Source organism: Stegodyphus dumicola, chromosome 5 (genome assembly GCF_044657685.1).
Source record: "Stegodyphus dumicola isolate Sdum_Otavi_A_Nest chromosome 5, ASM4465768v1".
In the NCBI taxonomy this organism is placed as follows: Eukaryota; Metazoa; Arthropoda; class Arachnida; order Araneae; family Eresidae; genus Stegodyphus; species Stegodyphus dumicola.
In genome coordinates, this window is record NC_140772.1 from 208391206 (window position 1) to 208415755 (window position 24550).

The window sequence follows — 24550 nt, forward strand, 5'->3', positions numbered from 1 at the left end:
AGTCGTCCGTTCATTGTCACAACACTCAGTGGATTTTGTCTTTGCATCCTCTGAAGATATTTTGGGGGTCTCATGAGATTCTTTGGAAGGTTCGTCCCAACAGGCTGCTGGATCGTAATGGGGAATATTTTCAGGTATGTCTCCCCAACCCTCCGTCTTCCTCGAGTTATTGGAGGAAGTTGACGACAAAGAAGAAGAGCCCATCAAGTTTAAAGGCGTATGCTCATCCGGATGTTCCATCACTTGGAAACAGGACAGATTATCCCATTTCTGGATGAGGTTATCGTACGCTTTTGGGGACGGATCCTTCTTTAACTGATCGTAGGCCTTATCAAAAGCTTGCAGAGGATTGTCTGCTTCCTCCTGAATCCTCTCCTCTTTCTCCGTTCCGTCTGGATAGACGTGATTGATATGAAAATCTCCTTCCGTAATATGCCATCGATAGTTGCGCACTTTGTTTTCGGCACAATGGAAATATTTCATCCTTTGATGATGTCGGGCACATTTTTCCCGATACTTCCAAATGATTCATCTGGCACATAAATTTCCGTCACGGGTTTTTGATAATCCAAGGCTTTAGCAAAGAATTTAGCTTTCTGACATCCCACCACATAAATCGTGGAGAAGCTGTGAGTGAGCGATTGGAGAATGCGTCCTAAATGGTTGTAGGGAATATGACCCTCGTTCCAACGAAGTCCGTGCCGGTTTCTCGTCAGCCAGGCATTCGTCTTTTGGTTTTTTTCATTCAGTTGGTGGAAGGGGTGAGGAGGAGCAAACGTCAACGATCCCACGGTCAAAAAATCTTTTGTCGCATAGCCCAATTCTTTTAAAACGTAGGTAAATTCACCCTTCTTGTGGTTGTAGGACTGGAAACCCTCTAGATCGAGCACGATAAAGTTTTCTGAACACGCCATGGCGATGAATACGGTGATGTCTTCCACAAACAGGAGCAAAAAAAAGAATCGAAAAGGTATATATGTATAACAGGGAAGATCTAGAAAGGGAAAAAAAACAATAAAACGTTTTAGAGTCGTCGTCTTGAAAGAGACATTTTTCTTTTCAAAGGGTTAAGAAGTTTCAAAGGTCTTTTTAAATGAAGTTATGATTAAACCATATTCATAGGACCAAGGGACTTACCAGCTCAGTTCACGTCTTCTTCTGTTCTCTGAAGAAATCTCGCGGAGGATACACACTTTTATACTCGCGCGACATCTGTCGGGATCGCGACCCCATCTAAATGTCAGGGTCATTCCAACCTCTTCACTTTGATAAAAAATATGTTTATGAAAAGATATCTGAGGGTCGTGAGAATATTTTCTCTCCCCACCCCCTGCCTATTTAAAAAAAAAAAATAAAACGTCTTTCTTGGATCGCGTCAAGTTTACAAAACAACTCACAGGACTTGTTTATCTCGATCTTGTCAGGGTCACCGTTTCACATAAGAAGATGGATGGACCCTGAACTTTAGACATGATAAAAATTAACTCTACCCGCCTTTTTTCTGGGAATAGGGTCTCACCGTTTCTAAAAATAGACCAAATCCCATTCTTGGAATTCTATTCTTTAGGAAAGGAGGAGTGATGGTCTATTTTTAGAAAGTGTGAAACAACATTCCCAGACAAAAGGGGGGTAGAGTTAATTTTTATCATGTCTAAGACATGATAAAAATTAACAAAAAGTTTTTTTTTTTTTTTTTTTTTTTTTTTTTTTTTTTTTTTTTAAGGCTTAAAAATTTTTCTGAGAGAGCTGAGAAAGATTTTTCCTCCCAATCTTTTTCGACGATGAAAAGGGAAAAACTACTGATCCGATCTCCCTACGCTTTAATGAAAAAAACAAAAAAAATACTTATGAAATATTCATGTGTTGAAATTGGCTATTCAAATAAGTGACATTTTGTTTCTCATTGGAACTGTTCAACGGCGAGTCCATTCGTCTCATTCTTTGGGGTAGGGGATGAAAGTACAGCATTTTGTTGAAATCGATGATAGTTTCCTCTTTAGTCGGCGGAACTGTAAATCTATCCCGTCTTAACTCTTCTAATCTCTTTGAAAGTCTTTCCACTTGCTCTGCTAAGGTTTCCTCGGTACTCATGATCTCTCTTAGTTTAGGGAAGTCTTGACGTATTGGCTAGAGAACAGAGGGTTTTTTTCTCTCTATACATATATCATGTGGGAGCGTGTAATTTATAAATCCTTGTGAAATATTTCTACATCATGTGTAACTTGGAAAATTCTTCTTCTTCTCGTCGATTGGGGTGGAGTTATGGAAAAGAAATGGGATTGGAAAGAAATCAACATATTACAAAAAAAAAGGAACTTTTTTTTTCTATTTTTTTTCTCTAGGGATTTACATACCATTTCATTCATGAACATTCAAGGGTTCTCTCCAAGACCAAATTTTAGAAGAGGACCACAAAGAGTACACTTGAGGATCCTCTTTCAGGTCTAGGTGAGATAAGGGTTGAGACCAATATTCTTGGGTCTCTAAAGCATCCCAACTTAGACATTTATTATTATTATTATTAGAAAGTTCATCCTCCTCCTCCTCCTCATCGTCGCACGAGTTCTCCTGGGGAGATTCTTCCGCCTCCTCTTCGTCTTCGACAGCTTTGCTCTCGGAGGGGTAACAATGTAATTTCCGGAAAACGTAACTACCCTCCATCAAATGGTATCGAAAATTTCTCACCTTGTTCTCGGCACAATGAATCATCTTTTGGAAATATTCGTGTCGCGTGCGTTTCGACTTGTTCCGCCACTCGGTTTTTCCTGGGATGTAAAACTCATAAACGGATCGCTGGCAGAGCTTGCTGAAAAATTCGGCTTTATCGTATCCATTGACGTAGATCATCTCCACATTTTCGGTCAGTATTTTCAGGATTGTAGGAAGATGCTCGTAGGAAAGACGACCCTCGGTCCATTGCAGGCCGTGTCGGTTATTTGTAGTCTGGTTGACCACAGCTTGATTGCGGGACGATAAGTCATCGTAATGGACAGGAGGGAGAAAAATCATGGATCCGCATAAGGTTAAATCGCAAGTGATGTAGCCCAGTTCTTTCAAGATGAAACATATATCTCCCGTCTTTGGATCATAACAGTGAAAGTATTCCATGTCCAGAACAATGTAGGAATCTTTGAGAGGTTTGGCACTCAAAATGTCCATCTTCTTCAATTGAGGAAAAAAAGAAAACAAAATTCTCTCTCTCTCGCTGTGTGTCCTGAAGGAAAAAATGGATAGCGTTCTCTCGCCGTCTCCTCTTTTATATATATAGAGAGAGAAGGTTGCACGTGACAGGTCGAATGAATTCTGGGAAAGGTCACATTCGTATATATATTTGTTTTTTGAATAATATCGTGCGTATCTCAATACACATCCATAATAATAATAATAATAAAGGTCACCTTGGAAAGAAAAAACATGGAACTCGTGCTCGACTTTGAAGGTTTCTACGATTCTCAAGGAGCCTTTATTGTGAAAGAATTGGCTTACGTCACATTGGACGGTACTTCTCGAGGGGTATTTTTTTTAAACCCCCGTTTCCATGGCAAATGCTCACCGAGAAAGAAAAACGAACCGCTGTGTGGGCGAGTGATTATTATCACGGCTTGTCGTGGTACGAAGGAGAAATTCCGTACAGTTATTTTCCATGGGTGTTAACGATGTTGACGGAACCTTTTTCCATGATTTGGGTGCGAGGAGAAATGAAACGGCGGTTTTTAGAGAAATGGTTGCAAAGATCCATTTATTGCATTTCGGGATCGACGCAAGAGATTCTCAAATACAATGGGATCGAACACATGAATTGTCCTAACCATACAAAAGGTTTTTTCCATTGCGCTCTACAAAAAGCAGTTCGGTATCATTATTATTTAAAGACACAGAGAAGAAATTCGCAAGGTCGATCCTGCACAATTCAATCTTGACAGAACTCATTAAAAAAATACATATATCACGTTACTTCTTCAACAGCATAGATGGTTCTGAAGTGAAACTTGGAATTTTGAAATAATAGATCAGAGAGAAATCATTCTTAAAGAAATGGTAAAGTCTCGAATCGGCTGGGAGAAAAAAAATTTCTCAGAGCTGAAAAAAAAAAAAAAACTTTTGGTTAATTTTTATCATGTCGTTAGACATGATAAAAATTAATGACCCTCCCTTTTTGTCTGGGAAGGATGTCTCACCCTTTCTAAAAATAGATCATGACTCATCCTTTCTCTAATGGCAATCATTCCATGAATGAATCACGATTTGTTTTTCAAAAGAGTGAGACAACATTCCCAGACGAAAAGGGAAGGGGGTCGTTAATTTTTATCATGTCTAAGACAAAAAAGTTTTTTTTTTTTTTTTTTTTTGAGTTGTAGAATTTTTCTCAACTCTGAAAATTTTTTTCCAGCCGACTCATGACTTTACCATTTATATTTACGAATAGTCTTTGGATTATTTATTTATTTTCTTTTAAAAAGAAAAATTCTGAGCTAGACCTATCTATTGGCTTAACATTCTGGTCATAGAAACAGTCTAGAATCTCATTTTATTTTTCGAGGCTAATGCACGGGTTCTCCAATCAAAAGGGTTACTATAAAGGGATTGGTTTGAATGCATTTATCTGCAAATGTTGTAGGATTCTGTTGTTGAGAAGGGGATATATTATTATTATTATTATTATTATTATTATTATTATTATTATGATGATAATGATGATTGTGGCAGATTCGTTTTCTACATGGAAGTCTAATCTCCTCCGAAGACCTTTTCTGGGGATCGTCGATAGATGGTTTTTCAATAGGAATCGTTTCCCTCGGATCCTCAAGAGATAGACGGGGGTCCTGTCTTGAGACATGGAGCGGTCTCTCCTCCTCCTCCTCCTCGAGAAGTCTTGAGAAAGGGAGAGGATTTTCGGTTCCCTTATTCTTGAAGGGTCTTGACAAATTGAGAGGTCCCTCCTCTTCGAAAGAGAGAGAAGTTTTGGTTCCCTTATCCTCGAGGGGTTTTGACAAATCGAGAGCTCCCTCATTTTCGACGGGTCTTGATAAATGGAGAGGTTTTTCATCTTCGAGCGAGTTTGATAAAGGAAGAGGTCCCTCCTTCTCGAGGGGTCTTGATAAATGGAGAGGTTTTTCATCTTCGAGGAGGTTTGACAATGGGAGAGATTTCTCCTTCTCGAGGGGTCTCTCTTCCTCAAGGGGTTTTGAGGAAGGGAGAGGTTTTTCATCCTCGACGGGTTTTGACAAACTGAGAGGAATCTGAACAGGCTTCTCCTCATCCCCATCATTATCGAGGAGGATGAGGATAGGCTTTTGGAAAGGTTTTTTCTTTTTCTTCTTGATGCTCGGGGAGAGGGATGGGGTAGTTGTTCCACCATTCTATTTTTTCTTGCTCGAGGATTTTTTCAAAAGTCGTGGCCTCTCTATGATGAGACGAAGGAGGAGAGTCCTCGAGAAGAATATAATAGGTATTCTTCCCAGTCTTCTCGATCGAGAGAGGTTCATGCAAACATTTATGCAACCATTCACTAAAATGAACGAGAATCCCTTTTGTCTTCTCAAGACGATCCATAATCCTATTCATTTGCGAGACGGTTAGAAAGTGGGACGTGTAAAAATATTTGGCTCGTTTCATTAACAAAATTTGTGCATCCAAAGGTGGAATGTCACGAGCCATCAACACGTTTTCGTCGGACAAAAATTCGTCCCGCATCTTTTGATAACTCCCCACGGTATAATAACCCGCACATTTTGAAAAATCGGAGGCTTTCAGGTAAACGACTCCTTGGATGATATAAAAGGAAAGATCAACATATTTATATTTGAAAGGAATACACGTAGTGAGCTGGGGATGCCTCCTCATGATCCACTTGGACAAAAATACGACTTTGGGGCTCTCCCCTTTTATTTATAGAGAGAAAGAGAGTGTGACCTTCCCTTCCCTCCTCCTCCTCTCTCCCTGCTTCCTCTATCTCTGGACGTCCTTGGATTGGAAAGGTTGACTTTGAAAAAAAAAGAAGGTCATGGTTGGATAATTTTTTGTTTATTAAATTATTACTTTCACTTCCTCATTCCCACACACATTCATCTTTTTAAGAAAAGAAAAAGAGGTCATGGAGATAAGATTTCTTGGAAAGAAGAGAGAGAGAAACAAAAAAAAAACAAATAAAACGGACGTCATATAGCCTCTATGTGTGTCTGTGTGTGTCTATATAGATATATAAAAAGACGAGAGTACTGGGCGAGATCATTTCTTTTCCATTGGGAGCCATGTCGCTATTAGACGTTTTTCCAACTCAACGGATTTCGAACGGGGAGGATTTGAAGACGCTAAAGCAAATCTCCAACTTGAAAATTTTTTTGGCGTGTCATTGTGCGACATTTATTCCGCATTTACCACCTCATCAAGCGATCGTTTCTTTCAACCAAGATGTCGAATCCTCCAACCTGCTCGTTCAGAATATATACAGAAATTTATTCGAATCGCAACAAACGAAAGAGGAATCTCCCTTCTCTTGGAATCGGATGGATCGAGCTTTGAGACGGCCCATTCAAACAGACCGGCGATATACAGATCCGCGCACGAGTTTTCGGTGGAAGAATATTTTTCTGTCGAAACGATATTTTACGTTTGGAGTGAGAACGACGGCTGAGGACGAAGTTCATATTGTTCAAACCACAGCCGCTCCTCTCGCCTATTACGAATCATCGTCCCCCAATCTGAAGGAAAGAAGTTTTAAAGTCAGCGACCGGATGAAATATAAGAAATATATTCTAAGACCTTTTCAAAACTATGTCGTTCCCCCGAAAACGCAATATCTCATCGTCACAACCCAGAAGAGTCTCTTTCTCGTCGATCGGTGCTCGTACTCGCTTTGGAAACAATTGAAAGAGGAGATTTCTTTCCAATCGCCGATGATGTTTCAAGAAAAAGAAGAAGAAAACCCTCCGCCACCTTTACCCATCCCTTCCTTAAATGATAAGAGGAGCTGGACCAAACCGTTATTTCCCGAAACAAAATCGACCCGGCAACGGAATGAAATTGAAGTCATCACAATTGAAGATGAGGAGGAAGAAAAAAAATTACCTCTTAAAAAACGGTCGACTTACCGGAACCTACCTGGCGTGCAAGATCCGCTTCAGAATCCAGAAGCTTCTTCTTCTTATTCTTCTTCTTCCCCGACTTGTTCAAACAGGCAACCTCTTTCGGACTCCTCACAGACAGAACCTCTTCCAGTATCCTCTTCTTCTCCTCCAACCTGTCCTGACATCGTAGAGGTAGAATGTCAGACGGGTCCACAAGCTTCAAAAAGTCCCGACATCGTAGAGGTAGAATGTCAGCCGGGTCCACAAGTTCCAACAGGTCCAGAAATCATGGAAGCAGAATCACAGCCGGGTTCACAAGTTCCAACGGGTCCAGAAATCATGGAGGTAGAATTTCAGCCGGGTAAACAAGTTCCAACGGGTCCAGAAATCATGGAGGTAGAATCGCAGCCGGGTCCAGACATCCTAGATCCCTCCACTCATCCCAAAGAGACTCCAAGTGTTTCAAGACAGCCTTGTGAGGATCCAGCCCTTCCCGTATGGAATGATTATATGGACTTACAAAATTTGGTGCAACAGGAAGGAGAAGAAAATAATCATACGGATGGGTGGGTCAAAGACTGTTTAGATCATTTAACCTCGAATGAAATTGAACTGTTATGGAATTGCATTTCTGAAATCACATCGGAAATGGGATAAAAACCAAAACAAAAAAAAACAATTTTTTTAATAACAAATGGGAGGAGGGTCATGATGTCAATTAAAAAAAATATTATATAGAGTCCAATCTTGGTGGTTCACTTCAGTTTTCCAGCATGAGGTGATCCACGTTTCCCGAAATATGGATCCCATTCCAAGAGAGATTGTGTAGAGCCTTCACTTCAGTTCTTTTTTTTTCTACCAAGAGGAGAGGGTCCCCAAAGGGTTACCCATGTCCAAAGAGAGAAAGTGTAGAGCATTCATTTCAGTTTTTTTTTCAAGTTTAGGGGAGGGAGGTCTCAAAATGACACCCCCCCATTTTCAAAGAGAGATGGTGTAGAGCGTTCATTTCTGTTTTTTTCCAAAGTTAGGGAGTTTTCAAATGGCTACCCATTTCAGAGAAAGAGAGAGAGAGAGAGAGAGAGAAGGTGTAGAGCGTTCATTTCAGTTTTCCAACATTAGAAGGTCCCAAAATACCTCATGAATTCAAAGAGAGATCGTGTAGAGCGTTCATTTCCAGTTCTCCAAGATCAGAAGAAGAGGGTCCGCTTTTCCCAAAAGGGCTTTCCGCATTCAGAGACAGCGAAATGCAGACTTCAGTTTTCTCCCTCCCCAAAAATAGAGGGTCCCAAAATGGTTTCCCATTTCAAAGAGAGAGGGAGAGGCGTTCATTTCCATTCTCCAAGATAGGGTCGTCTGCTTTTTCCCAAAATGGCTTCCCAATTCAAAAAGAGAGAGAGAGAGTAAAAGGGTGTGTAGAGAGGTTATGTTCATTCTCCAAGATAGGGTCGTCAGCTTTTTCTCAAAATGGCATCTCCCCATTCAAAAAGAGATCGTAACCAATTTTTTCCAGTTTTTTCCAAGATGGGGGAGAGAAGAAAACCTAGGATGGAATAACATGACACACAGAGAGAAAGAGAAAAAAAAAACGCCATCTTGTCATTTTCTGATAGGGTACCGGTGTTCGAATACTTTTGTGACCGACTGTACAGTTGGTCTATGAAGGGATGAGGTCGGACTTGTATGTAAACAAGTGGCATAGGGTGTCTAGTGCGCGGTTTAGTCAACCGGGCGCACCTATGCACTTGGAAACCCCATGATTCCACTTCATTTTTGACGTCCTCGATTTCAGTTTCTTTAGGGAGGCCTCTGATAACAATTTTGATAGGCCTGTCCTGCTTTAGATCAAAAGTCTTGAATTGGATGCCGGCCTGCCGCATCCATCGTGAAACCTCCCTAAATTCTAGTTCTGTTTGAACAAATAATTTTAAAAAAGGTCCAGTGAGAATGCACTTGATATTAGGGGCAATTTCTCGCAGGAAAGTCATCTGCGTTCTCCACTGTTTGCTGCTCTTAACGTGAATAGCCGGAATGGAGGGTTGCTGTGGAGGGGGGGCGCTCTGTGACTGCGCCGTACTAGTTTCTTCTCCTGAAGTTTCCCCGTTAACAGGGGGGGTGATTATCGAGCTTCCCTTGGCAGGACTGCGACCGCTGTCCAAGAGGCTTTCTTTAATTCTTTCATATTTGTTTTTAGAAACAATATTTTTTGAATTTACAATTACTTCAGTGGGGTTACTATCATCAATTGTAATTATTTCTGGAGGTTTTCCCTGGATGCGGGGGTAATAAAGCCCTCCGAATCTACGCTCGCAGTCTTTCTTTTTCTGCTGGAGGCAGTAATGGTATCTTGAGCCGAGGGAGTCGAAACTAGTCTATCTGCTTGCTTCTTTACGCTATGCGTGCGAGAAACAGGTTTCAAATTGTCCTTGAGTTTCTCCTTGCGGAGAAGAGCTTCTTTTTCGGCGGCTATTTTGGCAATTTTCTCGTTATCTAATAGTTGCTGAAATTCTTGTAAGGTGGCAGGGAGTTGGAATATCTGTACATGTCGCAATGTCGTTGATCTTATTAAAGAGTGTCTTACCCGCTAGGTCTAGTTGTTGGTATCCAGAAGTATCCAGGGGGGCTCCAGTTCGTTTTAGGAACATTTTCTGCTGTTGAATGGCTTCAAACTGAGTTTTGAGTCCGTAAAATTCAGTGATAAGATTAGATCGGTCGTCTTGGGTATTATCATCAGATGGATTGCTCTCTGTACATGATTGCACGTTTAGAGTATCCAAAGGTAAAGCATTTGTTTGCGAAGAATCACAAAATTCCATGGATGAAGGCTGTGTCGGCGGGAGCTCGCAAAGCGAGCGACCGTCCTCGTCCGCGTCCATACTCGGAATCAACTTGTTACATAAAATGTTTAGATATAAGAACGAATCTGCTGCACAAAAGTCCTTGGTTTAACCAATCAAATTTCACCTTTCGAGAATGACGAAAACGCTCAACTAGAGCTACTAGAGATAAGGCCCTTTATAGTAGCCTTAGCTCAACTTTTGAAATTGAACTATAATTTCTATCGTGGAAATGGAAGAATACATGGCCGAACTTTCATTCTAAGATGTGCAGAGGTGTAAAAAACAGATCTCTAAGTCTAATAACCCAATTCCTTTACTATCACTTTCTATTTTAATAATGCATACTTTGACAAACATCTTCGAAAGTAGCTGACTGATTTCCGCAATCAAAATTTCCTCTTCTAAAAAATTATACGATGAAGAGAAATCAGAGCAAGGAATATTTTTATATAGTACTATTTATATTTACATATAGTATATAAGTTATATGTTTTTAACTTATATATAAATAAATTGAATTGTAAATAAAAATTTTATTTCGATCAAAATTCTGGCTGACTTGGATTGAAATGGATTATTTAGCTATGGGCTGGCGAATAAATGAAATATTTTATGCATAGCTATCTTAGCTGGGAAAAGACATGCTCTTATAAAATTTCAGAGGAACATTGTAGAATAAAACTGCAGATTTTGAGGTTTTAGCTAAGGTTCTTATAAAGGTTTAGCTGAGGCTGCTAGCTGAGCTGGGTAGTTTAGCTGAGCTCTAGTTTTAGCCACTCAACTCTAGGCCTAAAGAACGAGTAAAAATGTCATATTATTCGAATTATATTACATATTCACATCGAATATATGATGTTGCTTTCCAGCAAACAATCGCATTCCAAATAAAGTTGTTAGAGGTTTTGCTCGAAATATCGAAGTTAAAATCTGTTGACATTTCTCTTATACATTAATGTCTAAAAATGTAATTATAATTTAACAGCAGCAACAGCTTAAGCATGTTGAGTCATTGTATTATCACTTCTGTAGTTTTCTATAAAATTTTCCAACTAATAATTAACAATATACTCTATGTTTTTAAAGTTCAGACTAAATAATTGTTTAATTGAGTCACAGTATACACATGAACAGGTAATAAATTAAAAAATAAAAGTGAAAAAAATTGCTTAATGAAATTAGTGAAACCTAATTTCATAAAATTTTGGTAGGGCAACCCACGGAGCAATCATGCTACCCTGGTGCAATCATATTTATTCGCATGGATAATATTATTTCAAACACATACAAATTACTTATATGAAGGATGAATTCTTTATTTTTTAGTTCTCATGATTATTTTTAGCAATTATGGATAAATATTAGTTACATTTTTCTTTCGTTAAGAATTTCTGATGCAATAGCAGTTACTTAAAATTGCGAGTGCACAGATTCAGCAAATAAGCTACTCAACGTAATTGTAGGCTAAGTGGACCAGAAATCTCATCGCAACTAAGGTCGCGATCGTCGAAAATCTATGAATGTTTGTTGCAATTCAGAAAAAGAAAGGCATGTATACTGTTGCAAACAGGCCATTTAAACTACTTGCAAATACTAGGAGAGGTAAAAATCATTATTTTTCAGTGCATAAATTGTGTATTTTCCTTTTGCAGTTATGTAATTCTGTGTATTTCTTGTAGGCATTACTCAAAAAGTAGATCCCCTTGAGAACAATAACAACAATCGGGATTCTGCAAAATATGGAACACACGTTAACATGAGGTAAAAAATAACAATTTTTCCCTAGATTAAAAGAGTTTCATAAATGGATGATTTAAATTCACGATAAGCTGAAAAGAAATTTTAGGAATGTAATATTGCAAGAGGTGCAGGTCACATTATTCATGCATAATTTGTTTAATTAAATACGACAAACCACTCAAGAACTATCCATGTTTTGATAATCTTGTCTACTGTCGTGTGAATGGGCAAAAGAAGAAGGAATGTGAAATTTGTATTGTGAATGAATGTTTAAAAAGTGTTTTGCTTATATGATGTCTTTCATGTTTAATCCATTTGTAATTCTTGACTAATTTTAATGCAGAAATACCTGTATAATTTCCAGAAACTTGTGGACTTAATTTGCAAACATCAACTGTGATTGCATCATTTAGTTGCATAACCTGTGCACATAATACTAAATTATCAAATGGTGCTGTATCCCGAGGTTAAAATTTCTCTCTTTTTCTTTTAGAAAAAAAATAAATTGTTTGTTACTTATTAGAGAAATTTCAAAGAGTATGAATGTTGTTCTGTAAGATATCTTTTCTTTATACTGTAGTGAACATATCTCTTCAAACATTTTCCATCTATAAGATAATAAAATTGAAATGTTCATTCACCTGTAGAAGATACTTTGCTTTCTTTGAATCAAATCTCTTTTTATGTAATTATGTGAGATTAACACTTTTATTTGTATAAATTTGCAGGTGCTTATTTGTAGGCAAGTATTTAAATATTCTTAATAAGTATTACTCTGCACTTTGTTTATAAATTGGACACGTATGCTCCATACAGATATTTTTTTAACATTAAATATTTCTTTATTCATTTTAGCAGTGATTTGATATTACTGTCATGGATGCTAAATTTATCTTCCAGTTTTAAGCGAAGCATTAATTGTTGACTTCTTTGGTTGTCATGCTGTTCTAAGAATTCAAGTACTGAAGTTTTCAGAAAAAATCTGCTGCTTTTGAATTGAATAGTTAGTTCTAAAATAATTTTAAAATTCATTGTTGTAACAATTATACACTGTTAAGCTACATCCAGAATTATGCAGTGATTAGTTTCATCTACTACAGTTTTTTTTTTTTTTTTTTTTGTACCACTTGAAATTTTGAAATGGTTCACTAGGTTATATAAATTACATGTAAAATTGGCAGAATTCTTTTGATGATGTATGGTTTGATAACTATATCCTAATCAATTTAGCCCCTTATCTGAGAGTCATACTTACTCATGATAACTCAGCCAGTATTTCCCACTTTTGGTTTATAGTAATATTGTAGCATCTCTGTGTTTGATGATGAAAAAGTAAGTTTTAAGTTTATCAGTTCGACATGTTACACCATCTAAGAACTAAATATATAATTAACTGAAAGAAGTAGATTACATAACTCTCCTACCTACTTGTGGTAGAATTCCAGAAATGTTTTTGCAGTTTACTTTAACTATGTTCCATTTCAAAGGTCATTCTCGCATCAAAATGAAGGCATGAATTCTAATTTGAAAGGGAATTTGTATTGATCACATTCTCCTAATTATGCTGTTTGGCATAAGTGGTTAGCACATCCAGGCAGCAATTGGAATTAACAGATTTTTGCTTTCTAATTTAAATTTTTCTAGTATTACAATTGCCTAAGTTTTTGTCTTAGTGTATTGTAAACTTATTACATTTAATTTTTCGATTTTAAGATTTTGTTTGCTCCAGTTTTTATTTTTTATACACTCAAATGAAGTAGATGGCAATAACTTTAGGTTATAGGAGTGCCATAAAATTTGAGCTAAGTACTTGAATAATACATATTAAAAAAGCCGGTGATTACATTTTATTGTATTGTTTTTAATATTTATTTATTATGTGTATGAATTGCTATCACTAGTTTAATGCTTTTTTCCTCCCTCTTCTTTTCTCCTAGCTTACCTAGACCTGTGTTTCATCAGGTGAATGGTAGAAAAACACAAGTTCAAAAAGTTCGCCAAGAAAACTTTCCTCCACAGTATGAAGAGTTAATTAAATATATTCAAGATAGTAAGTATGCAGATATTTAAAAATTGAAGTAAATTTATGAATGATGTATGTAAAAAGTTTTTTTTTTTTTTTTATATATTTATTTATTTATTTATTTATTTTTTTTATTTAGTTAAACCAATAAGTAGGTGTTTGAGAAATATAGTAAATAAATCAATATATGTCTCAATCTCATTTAAAAACCACAAGTGTTAAGTATGTTTTCTGTAAGTGAAACAATAACTGAAGATTAGTGATAAAAGTATACTAAAATTTAGAGTGAATGAAAAGCAAATCACTGTTTGTTTGGTTATCTCCCCCCCTCCCCTCCAAAAAAGAAAGCACAGAAAACTGATGCCCATTGCACTTTTGTTTGTTTGGCAACTGTAGATGTTGTTCCAGATTCTTATATAAAGATAAGATTTTTGTTTAATTTCTTGCAAAATATTTTTTTCTCCCTTTTTTTCTGTAAGAAAGGAGAGAAAATGTCTCAACAATGAGATTGGCATCCACACATAAATTGTGGAATGCAATATGGAGATCAGCAAAATGAAAGAATAAGCAAAGGAAAGGGGACTATTCGCGGTTGGGACATTTTGCCATCAGTACATATTTTTCTTACTGTATTATATCTTGCTGTATGATATTAACTTGATTTAGTTAAATGATTTTATTTACCTATTGTATATTTCTTTATTTGCATATGTTATATCTTGCCATATTATACTGTCAGTTTTACCCATAGCTGTCTTAAATTTTAAAAGAAAAAAAAAAAAAAAAAAAAAAAAAGAAAACCTTTTGCATGCACATCTTCTAGAATTACTAAAATATTACCTAGAATTAATAGGTTCCCCCTTTTTTTTATTAATAATTTATTTGGAAGGCTTTTCTCAATGCGATAATTAGGTGTATTTTATGCATATTATAGTATTACAATAAAAACATTGTGAATCTGTATAATATAATTTCTGTAAAACTATTTCTGTAACTATTTTGGAATTGAATATTTGGCTAATTTTTAAATTCAAAGTTGAAAAGCTTCTTAAACTTAGAAGGTATATATTTTAAAGCATAAATAATACTTCATATAATATATTCATTCATATAATAATTTATTGCTATTAAATGAGCAGATTGCCGTCATATATTTTATACCACATAATTAATTTTCACAAAAAGTTATTTCTCCTTAATGAAAATAAAATTTATGTTGGAGATTACCAATGCGGACAATCTGTAATTTCATCACGGTCATGAAATTAAGTATATTGAGAGTCTTTGAAAACTGAAGAAAATCTTGAGCTGACATGGGTCATATTTTCCTGTCAGGAACATTTTGTTGTATTAAAAATTACATTTTGCAAATTTTATTTTCCCCATCAATCAGATGATGGGTGTAAGTGTTTCTCTTGATATTTTGTTATTGTTAATTTCTAATGTATGTTTGTAGTTCAGAAAGGAATTTTTATGCATCAGTGTTTGATAAATCATATATTATTATGCATTACATATTAGTTGGCAGAACTTTTCGTTAACTCTTTAGTTTTTCGGTTAAAAATATATTTACGGGTGCCCCTTGGCGATTTTTGGCGGTATATGGATATCGAGTTTCTGCAGTTCTTCGACTTGTTATTTTGGCTTTGTGTAGCAGTGATTTTTTGCTTCAAAAATAGCCGCTACACAAAGATAAAGAAAAAAAAAAAAAAAAAAAAAACACACACACAAAAAAAAAAAAAAAAAAAAAAAAAAAAAAACACAAGAATTCCACAAACTAGGTATCCATGTACAGATCGACATATTTTCACTTGAAAAAACATCAGAGAATTGCACAAACTTGGCATTGCGCACTCCCTTGACTTTGTCCATGTACACATCGATCTATTTTCACTTAAATCAAAGGAGCACCCAATTCCACAGTAGAGCCAAACAAAAAATACATAATCTCAATACACTACATTTTAAATCAAACAATAAAATAACATAAAAAGGAAATTCATCTAATGCATCTAAGCACTGCGCAAAGCAAATATCCACTTACCTTATTTAGAAATTTCGAAGTCCTTCAATTTGTGGCTCACAAAATTCCTTAACAGCATCCCAAAACTTCCTAAAATTATCTGAACATATATCGGCATATATCGACGTCGCTGCATAAATTCACAAAAATAAGAATAAAAAATATCCTTCATAGGTCCGATATCCTCCAACGTTCAACCATACGCATTTCCTTCCTACTAACAGGAGACTTATAATCGCTACTAAGTAAACCTTCATTTGCACACCAGTCAATTAATGCACTTTCTGCTTTCATTCCAAATTGTATGGAAATTCAAATTAATCTTACAACATTCAGCCATTTTACCATCTAAAGCACAAAACAAGCAATGTGCTTCCTAACCTACACACACCACAAACCCTTACAAGTCTTTTTCCCGTCATTCAAAACTTACGGCAACATGCAATCGACTGTATCACAGTAGGGTTTCCGTAACATTCAACTACTTGGGTTACCATAAATAAAGCAACAACTTCACGATAATACAAGGGGCACCCTTCAATATAACCAGTTTTTTTTTCACAATTTCAGACATCTGTCTGTTTGAAAATGTTTAAATAATAATTAATTTCTGTGAATTATTCATTATAAGTCAAGTAAGAATGAAGTATTTATGCATTCCTATAGATTAGTTAGTTATACGTGATTTCTTTTCTCTTGCTGAAACTTTTAATGATTACAGGATCAGAACATGAAAAAATTTTCAAAATATATTTTGTAAAAAAATTTTTTCCAAGTACATAATGCAAAATAAATATAAATTGTATCTTTATTTTATAATATATTTTTCAGTGTGGGAGAAATAATATTTAGTGTGATCTTATAAAACTTTGCTTGTATTATGGTATAACTCAGAGAATTTCGGTTGTATATTGTAAATAATTAATGCAGTGTAATACAGGGTTCGTAGCGGTTCTTATAAGTGCTTATAAGTCCTTATATTTGAAAATAAAATATAAAGGCCCTTATAGGTGCTTACATTTTCTTTAAAGCCCTTATTTTTTTTGTTTTTAGTGCTTATTTTTTGCTTTTAGTGCTTTTTTTTTTTTTTTTTAATGAACGCGCTATTTTTTCCCGTACCAAAGCCGAAACTAAATAAACAGCTTTTCTTCCTAATATGGAATGTCAGATGGTGAATCATACTCCCGGAAATAGCTTTTCCCTCTATCTCTGCATTAATATAACCTTTGGTGTGCACGAAGAGTACAGACAGGTGCCCGTCGTTCTATTGGGCAAAGAATTGCGAATGCAGTAAAAAATTCCGGTACATTAGGCATTCTTTTCCTCCCACCCAAATACTACACACGTTTGAATTTCTATCAAGATCTTAATAATTTGCATTCTCGTTACGCTTGGTCAGTTCATATTCGTGTTTATTATGATCATTATGCTTATATTATGAGCATATGTATGAATGTTTATAACATAGTTGCAGTAACTGCTGAAGTATAGTAAACTTCCAAAAATGGTTGTGTTTTAACACAGATTAGCTTTCTAAGGAATAATATTCGGAATGGCTTAAATAAAGGGAAAGTCATCGAATAGTCAAAATAATTTCATTTTTATGGCCAATACATTATACAGTACGAAGATTGGGAGATTCTCCCCTTTCTCCACAAAATCTCGAATAGTGAAACTGTTACAGTTCGCTGCAAAACAAGCAATGGACCTTTTTTTTTTCGTCACTTTCCAATTTGGATTGAATAGGACTAAACGTTCTGAAGTCTACCAACCCAAGCGAAGAATGATTCTATTCCGGAAATTTAACGCCGTCTGTTGAAAATTAGAATGAAAAACACTCCAGTTCTTTATTCTCCCAATACCTGCAGCTGTTGATTCTGATTGCGTAATATCACGTAGGGAAGAATTACGGCGCACGTATTGCGCAATAACGTTTGCTGCGATATCTTGCAGAGATAATTAATTTTGATGTTCTGTCCGAGATTTGTTTTATGAACACTTCAAAGAGTTTTACTGTGCTTGCTAAGCAGAATATTTTTCAGTTTCATTGGCTTATTTTTATATGATGCACATATCAAAATGTCAAAAGCATTTATTTAGCGGAGAAATCTAAAGAGCGGCTACAGTCTACCCCCTTCCGCTCCTATTTTTCAAGTTACGCTCGACTGTCCGAATATTCGCCAATTTCCAAGTATGCGGGTTAGTTAAGCTTTTACTGTTAAAGGATGACTGCATGAAGCAAATTTCTGTCTTCTGATTTCAGAAATGTTTCTCTTTTTTACTTAAATTACTGTGCTTGCAATATCTGTTAAGGGAAAACTGATATACAATGAAAATTTAGAAAATGTTCAGAATTTAGATTTAAATTATTTAAATATCAATATGAGTGGAAAAATGAATTGTATTTATTATTTGGTTCCAAGCGAATACAATAAATATTCCTTATTATTATTTATTTTCTCTACTTTGAACTGAAATTTCATCATTAAATCTTGTAATATAGTTTAGTTCTGCATAGTTTTTTTCCTCTCGTTGTAAACTAGTTCTGTAAATTAGACTGTTATTTAAAATTAAAAAAAAAAAGTAATTATTTTCCATGGTTGAGGTAATGCTTATTCTCTCTTAATAAAACTCCATTTCTCATTATTTTAAATTACAAGTCTAATTTTTAAGGTTATGCAGTTGTGTATAATGTAATTAGACAAGTGCTTTTTTTTTTCTTAAAATGTGCTTGAAAAGTGCTTATAGGTGCTTATTTTTTTAACTAAAATGTGGCTATGAACCCTGGTAATAGTAGGAATTGCTGCATAATGGTATCTCATCGTACAGATGTCTGTTCCTTAAGGTCACTGTTCATCAAAGTAAAGGTGCTCTGCCATAGATGTGTCTGTACTTTTAAGATAAATTTGTTTTAAAATAGTAACCTTTGTAAAAGTGCGGCATTGCTATGCAAGTAAATGTTTAGTTAGCTACTCTGATTGATATATGAAATGAAAGCCTTACTTGCATAGTGATGCTAGCATTTTTTTACATAGTGGTGCTGGCATTTTTTTGCAGATTGCTTTCTTCAAATTAAAAATTTACCTTCAGAAAAATGTGAGTATTATTATGCTAAAAAACCCTGGGAAGGTTTCCATCTTATTGAAATTGGCTATTTTTTTTGAGTAAAAGTTCACACTGTTATGAAGGCATTCCATATAAGAAAAATATAATTTCTTTCATAATCATGAATGCAAGTTTTGTAATTATTGTTTGAAATCTGTTAAGTATAATGCGAGTAATTACCCGTGGAAAATTTTCTAAAAATTGTTTATTAAATTATTTTGTTATGAAAATTTTTTACTATGAAAATGATGGACACCTTGTAAAGCTTTATGACTTTTCAAACAAATCTTTGTATTATATACAACCTAATATGTATATGTATTATTGCAGTTTGTCAAAATATGTATATTTTATTATTGTAGCATGGACTAGTGTTCACAAAGAGTATGAATCATCAAATGAATCTTCTGACAGTAAAGGTAATCCACAGTTTTTTTAAAGATGTATATAAGTTGAATTTGATTATTAAATATAATAAAGTTTTCTGTGTTGTATGGTATTGCAATTATAACAAATACATTCATCATCATCATTATTATTTGTTGGCCCAGCAATACCTGTGTAGATAAGATTGCTGAACATTGGTTGTTTAACTTAGATCAACAGACCTTGACCTTTCCCCCCCCACACATGCAACATGAGGCAGTTCCCTATGTACTCTGTGAAGATAGTTTTGTAAGGCACTTAAACCTTGTGTGCTTTGCTATGAGTGGACAAAAAAAAAAAAAAAAAAAAAAAAAAAAAAAAAAAAAAAAAAGCAAGCAAACCCTATTATCTTAATAAATAATATATTATTTCAGTATAAAAAGATATAATTTTAGAAGTAGGTGGAGAAAAATATTTATTTATTTATTGAAGAATTATGATAAATAATTGAAGGTTTGCATTTTTAAATGTCTAAATCTTGTTGAAACATGTAGGTAATTTCCTGTCCATAAATCATTTATTTATTCTTACAGTTATTATATTTGTTCAGCAATTAGTTTATGTAAGGTAAATGTTTATTTCATTCCTCTTTATATATATATATATATATATATATATATATATATTGTGTGTTTTACAAATGTTGAATTGTGTGATATATGTACATGAGATTTTTCTTTCCTATTTATAGTGCCTAAAGTTGTGTATTATAAAGACAATAGTGAAGATTCACACCTGAAACGTAAGTTAAAAAATTTTTTTGATTCAATTTAAATATACTGTTCATAGAAAAATATATTAAATAATGAAAACAATGACTTGCTATTGCAGTTTGATTACTATTACTATTGAAACAAAATGTTTAATATTTATGCACATGAATAACATAGAATAACATTAAATATATGTTGCAAAATCCATAATTAATTCTGTAAAGTGTAAGGTTTAGATTGTAACTTTTTAAATAAAAATATGAATTTGCATTTTAGTGTAATCACATACATAGAAGATGCCATATTTGCAAAATGCACCAAAATGGCACTTACTGAAAAAGTTCCACCAAAACAGAAAAAACAAAAATCTACTTTTAAGTAAATTTGGTTGCTTTTCCAGATAAATACTTAATTAAAATGCAAGTATGTGTGTATGCAATAACTTTTTAAAATTTTAGTTCTCAATTTTTGTTTGGGGGGGGAGGGGTAGAAAACTTCTAAATTGCATCAAAGTTGTTGTGTTAATATGTAAATGCTGGGTAATTTTGTATTGTTCGGTTAGACTTTAGGATACCCCTTGTATTATCGCGAAATTGTTGTTTCATTTATCACCAAGTTGTTGTCTCATTTATGTCAACCTGAGTAGTTGAATGCTATGGAAACCCATTATGATGTAATTGGTCGCAGTGAATTTGAACCATGGGAAACAATTTGGAAAGTGTGTGTCGGATTTGGGGTAAGGGCGTGTGTGTAATGGATTAGTACGTTGTGATTTTGTGGTTTACACGGTAAACTGGCTGAATGTGGTAACATTTAATTGGCTGCTCCTTTGAATTTTTAAGTGAAGAGTTCAATGTGTACATGGACAAATTCAAGGGCCTAGTAAGCCTAGTTTGTGAAATTCTCTGATTTTTTTAAGTGCAAATAGGTCGATGTGTACATGGATAAAGTCAAGAGAGTGTGCAGTGCCATTTTTGTGCAATTCTGGGATATTTTTTTTTAAGTGAAAATAGGTCGATGTGTACATGGATACCAAGTTTGCGGAAAAATCGCCACTACGCAAGCCGAAATAACAAGTCAAAGAATTGCACAACCTCGTATCCATGTACTTCCAAAAATCACCAAGGGGTACACTAAAATATACTTTTACCTATTGTTCTTAAATTATAATATATTACATTCGAAATTTTTTTGCCCCATGATATTTATAGGAAATCAATTGATTAATCTGATACATTTCCCTGTATGGAGTTATCAAGATATTGTACAATGGAGAAATATTTTTTCTTTATTGATAAACAGGATGTAAAATCTCGAAGTGTGTATAAGTATTAAATAAGTATGTTAGTTGCAAATCTGTTAGGTGAATAAGACAAGGCAACCTGAGGCATTTTATTATTATTGTGATTAACCAATTTATTTCTAGACTTGCTTATTTAACCGTAATATTCTTAACCATGAAACGATAGCTCATAACAAAAAAAAAATTGAATGCAATTGAAAATATAAATGCCTTGAGAAAAAGATGAAAATTTATTTCTGCAAAATTATTATTAAAGGAAAAAATCAAGCAGTTGCCCTTAGAAGCAGCTGTAGTTACTTAAATAACATAAATATTAGTTCTCTTACTGCATTAAATATATATTCCACAAATATAGCTATAAATCATATTCATAATAAATGCAATAAAGGTTTTGGCTAATATTATTTTCTATTCTTTTCAGAATTCAAGAGATTTGATCTGGAGTCATTTTGGGGCGAGCGATTTCTTCAGAATATACAACAGTCTACATAATTAAAATTCTTAGTAGTTTGATTATAAAAGACGGAATTAGTGAGATAGTTCAAATTTGTTGTGAATTAGAAGGTAATAAAGGAGTGCTAAGAAGTTAATTGTGCATTCCACAGATCATGACTCAATGATCACAAACCATTGGAAAAGCATAGTATATTTTTTTCATATTTTATTTTAGTTGAACAAGGTTTGCATCCATTTCACATCAGTATCTATTTACATTTCATGCGGACAGACTGATTTAAAGTTACATTTCATCTATAATGATGACTCATTTTGCAGATTTTATGTTACTTTTCCCCAATTCATGAAGAGTAACTACTGTGTGGTTTTTATAAGATACAGAGTGCTGTAATGACAGCAATACCTTACATCAGAACTCTAAACAAATGAAATTTGCGTAAAAGAATAACTGTTTTCTGGCAATTATAGACAGTAAATTTGTTTTGCATTTAATAGTGTGTGTTTCAGTAAGAGTCTCAGTTTCCTTTGATGTTAAAGAGCATCTAAACAACACCGAAGAAATATGTTGTTGCGTTATTTTTTGTTGTAGAATAATGAGTAACTGTTATTTAAGGTAAAAATAAAGTACTAAATTTGAATTTGCTTACGATTTTAACCTCTTTTGTAAATTTATTATGAGAAATATATGGATATTTACAAATCATTACAAAGAAGTTTTTACTTAAATGCTGGAGTAATTGCCTTTAATTTTATCTCTGATTGTAATTCTTCAAAGTATTTTAAGGAAGTTTGATTAAAAAAAAATTAAAAATTGCAACTTGTCATTCACATTAAATTTTATTGTTCAAATAGTACAGCATAATAGAATAAAAAATTTAAAAATAAATTTGTGTATTTTTTAAAATAATTTTTTAGAAATTAATAAGGTGCACAAATTATATTTATTTCATGCATATAGAAAATTAAAGTAAAGCAATCAAAAAGGATGGACTTTCTAATACATTTAAAACATTTTCATGCATCAGTGGCATTATAAAATAAGTTTAGAAAGTGTTCATGCTTTTCATTATGCAGTTCTGTTATTAGAATTGTTAAGATATCAACTAATTATTATATTTTAAAATTCTTTATCGTCTTTGCTTACCTCTTTATGTCATATTTGTTTTTGATCTGATGGAAATTTACCATAAGAAGCAAAAATTCAATTAATAGAAATTCATTCCAAATTTACTTCTTTACATAATAATTTACACTAGGGTGAGGAATCTTTATAGATTAGAAATACCACATCTTATTTAATCAATAAAGTGAAAGGTTGCATTGTTATAAATTTTTTAAAACAGAAATAAGAAAGGCGATAGATTAAAGATATTTTTAAAGCACAACATTACTAAAGCCCTCTGTTGCATGAAGACTTAGTTAAGGAAAGCTGATGGAAAAAAAATGTCAGCAAATTCATATTGGGGCTATCTCTGTCAAGGAAAGATGTCATAGTTGAGGATATTCTAAGAGAAACTGACTTTATTAATATTATACATGAATTAAAGCATCAGAAAACCTTGAAGTCAACATTATCAGACATCAGAAATGTAGCTAAAAGCAAAGTACATATCTTTTATGGCTTTGACTAGTTTCGTGGCCTAGTGATCGTTCACTTTTCCAACTTGATTTGTTGTTAAAGCAAACAATCTATGTTTCATGCCTTTAACCACTGAATACTAGTTGGCATACTGGCTGTTCACTTCCTCCCATCTAATTTCATGCTAACGGATGGTTGTTGGTGTTTGGTGCTGGCATTGTTGTGTGAAAGAAAAATTCATAATCCAATTGGGAAATCAGTGGCTGAATGGACAGGCTGACAAGACCTCTGGACTACTAGTTTCACTTAAGTTCAGATCCAATGAGTAGATTGACTAAATGCATTTTTATCCCATCTAAATTGTATGCTAAATCAGGATTATTTGCATGTAAATAACCATAAAGCATTCTTATAATTAGTCTAGATTTATTGAATATGTAACTACTGGGTCCGAACATATTTCTGCACATGAAAATTAAGTACTTTTAAGGACTTGTTAACAAATGGGAATAGAATAAAGTAAAGCAATTATCTATGCTCGAACTTTGCTTTTGTAGTACCATTCAACGAATAAAACAGATCTCTGTGTAGGATATATTGTTATTAAATATAATCTTCTAATATTTAATGTAATTTTAAAACAAATTCAAGAATAAAAGTTCATAAAACTTATCAAGTAATTGGTATTAAATTAAAAAATTCCTTGATTATCAGCAATGTATGTTACAAAATGTGTATATTTTACATTTATAATAATCCCACATATTCAGAGCGTTCCTATTCTTTCTAGAAGTGGCAACAAAGTAAAAGCATCCTCTACATGTAGAGACATATCTCGGAACAAGTTTCCTTTACAGAGATTTTGCCTGAGCATTTTCTATATACAGGAAGATTTTGTATCTTAAGTTGCTGTGAGCTACTAAGCTGATCAAAGCAGAGGACATGATTTGTATCGAATAGGAGACTACCATCCGTTTCACAACAAACATAATAATTTGTAAAGTTTCAATACTTTATTTTTCAATCTTAATTTTTAAAAAGAATTTGTAACAATATTATTAATAATAAACAGAAGGCTAAGTAGCAGACAGAAAGTAACAGTAATTAAAAAGGCCAATAAAGATACAAAATACAAAAATTGAATAAAAATTGCAAATTAAAAAAATAAAATTTACAAAAAGGAAAAGGAAAGCAATTAATTGTAAAATGTAATGCATATATATTATTTATTTGCATAAAAGAATAAAAAAAATCGGTTACTTCTTATGTAGCATAAAATGT

At 33.9% G+C, this 24550-nt stretch overlaps 1 protein-coding gene across 1 annotated transcript; it reads left to right on the forward strand.

Annotated features, from left to right (window-relative positions):
* Positions 1-11347: 11347 nt before the first annotated feature.
* Positions 11348-22332, forward strand: LOC118191987 (MAPK regulated corepressor interacting protein 2-like). Its single transcript, XM_035362863.2, has 6 exons — positions 11348-11503; positions 11581-11662; positions 13579-13691; positions 19155-19211; positions 19910-19960; positions 21656-22332. The coding sequence occupies exons 1-6, from the start codon at positions 11422-11424 to the stop codon at positions 21724-21726; spliced, it is 456 nt and encodes a 151-aa protein (XP_035218754.1). The 5' UTR covers positions 11348-11421; the 3' UTR covers positions 21727-22332.
* Positions 22333-24550: the final 2218 nt, after the last annotated feature.

Excerpts from the sequence above, each read along its gene's own strand:
- LOC118191987 (XM_035362863.2), top strand. The coding sequence starts at position 11,422 with ATGTTTGTTGCAATTCAGAAAAAGAAAGGCATGTATACTGTTGCAAAC. Across the intron at positions 13,692-19,154 it reads AATTAAATATATTCAAGATA|CATGGACTAGTGTTCACAAA; the intron begins GTAAGTATGCAG and ends TTATTATTGTAG. Across the intron at positions 19,212-19,909 it reads TGAATCTTCTGACAGTAAAG|TGCCTAAAGTTGTGTATTAT; the intron begins GTAATCCACAGT and ends TCCTATTTATAG.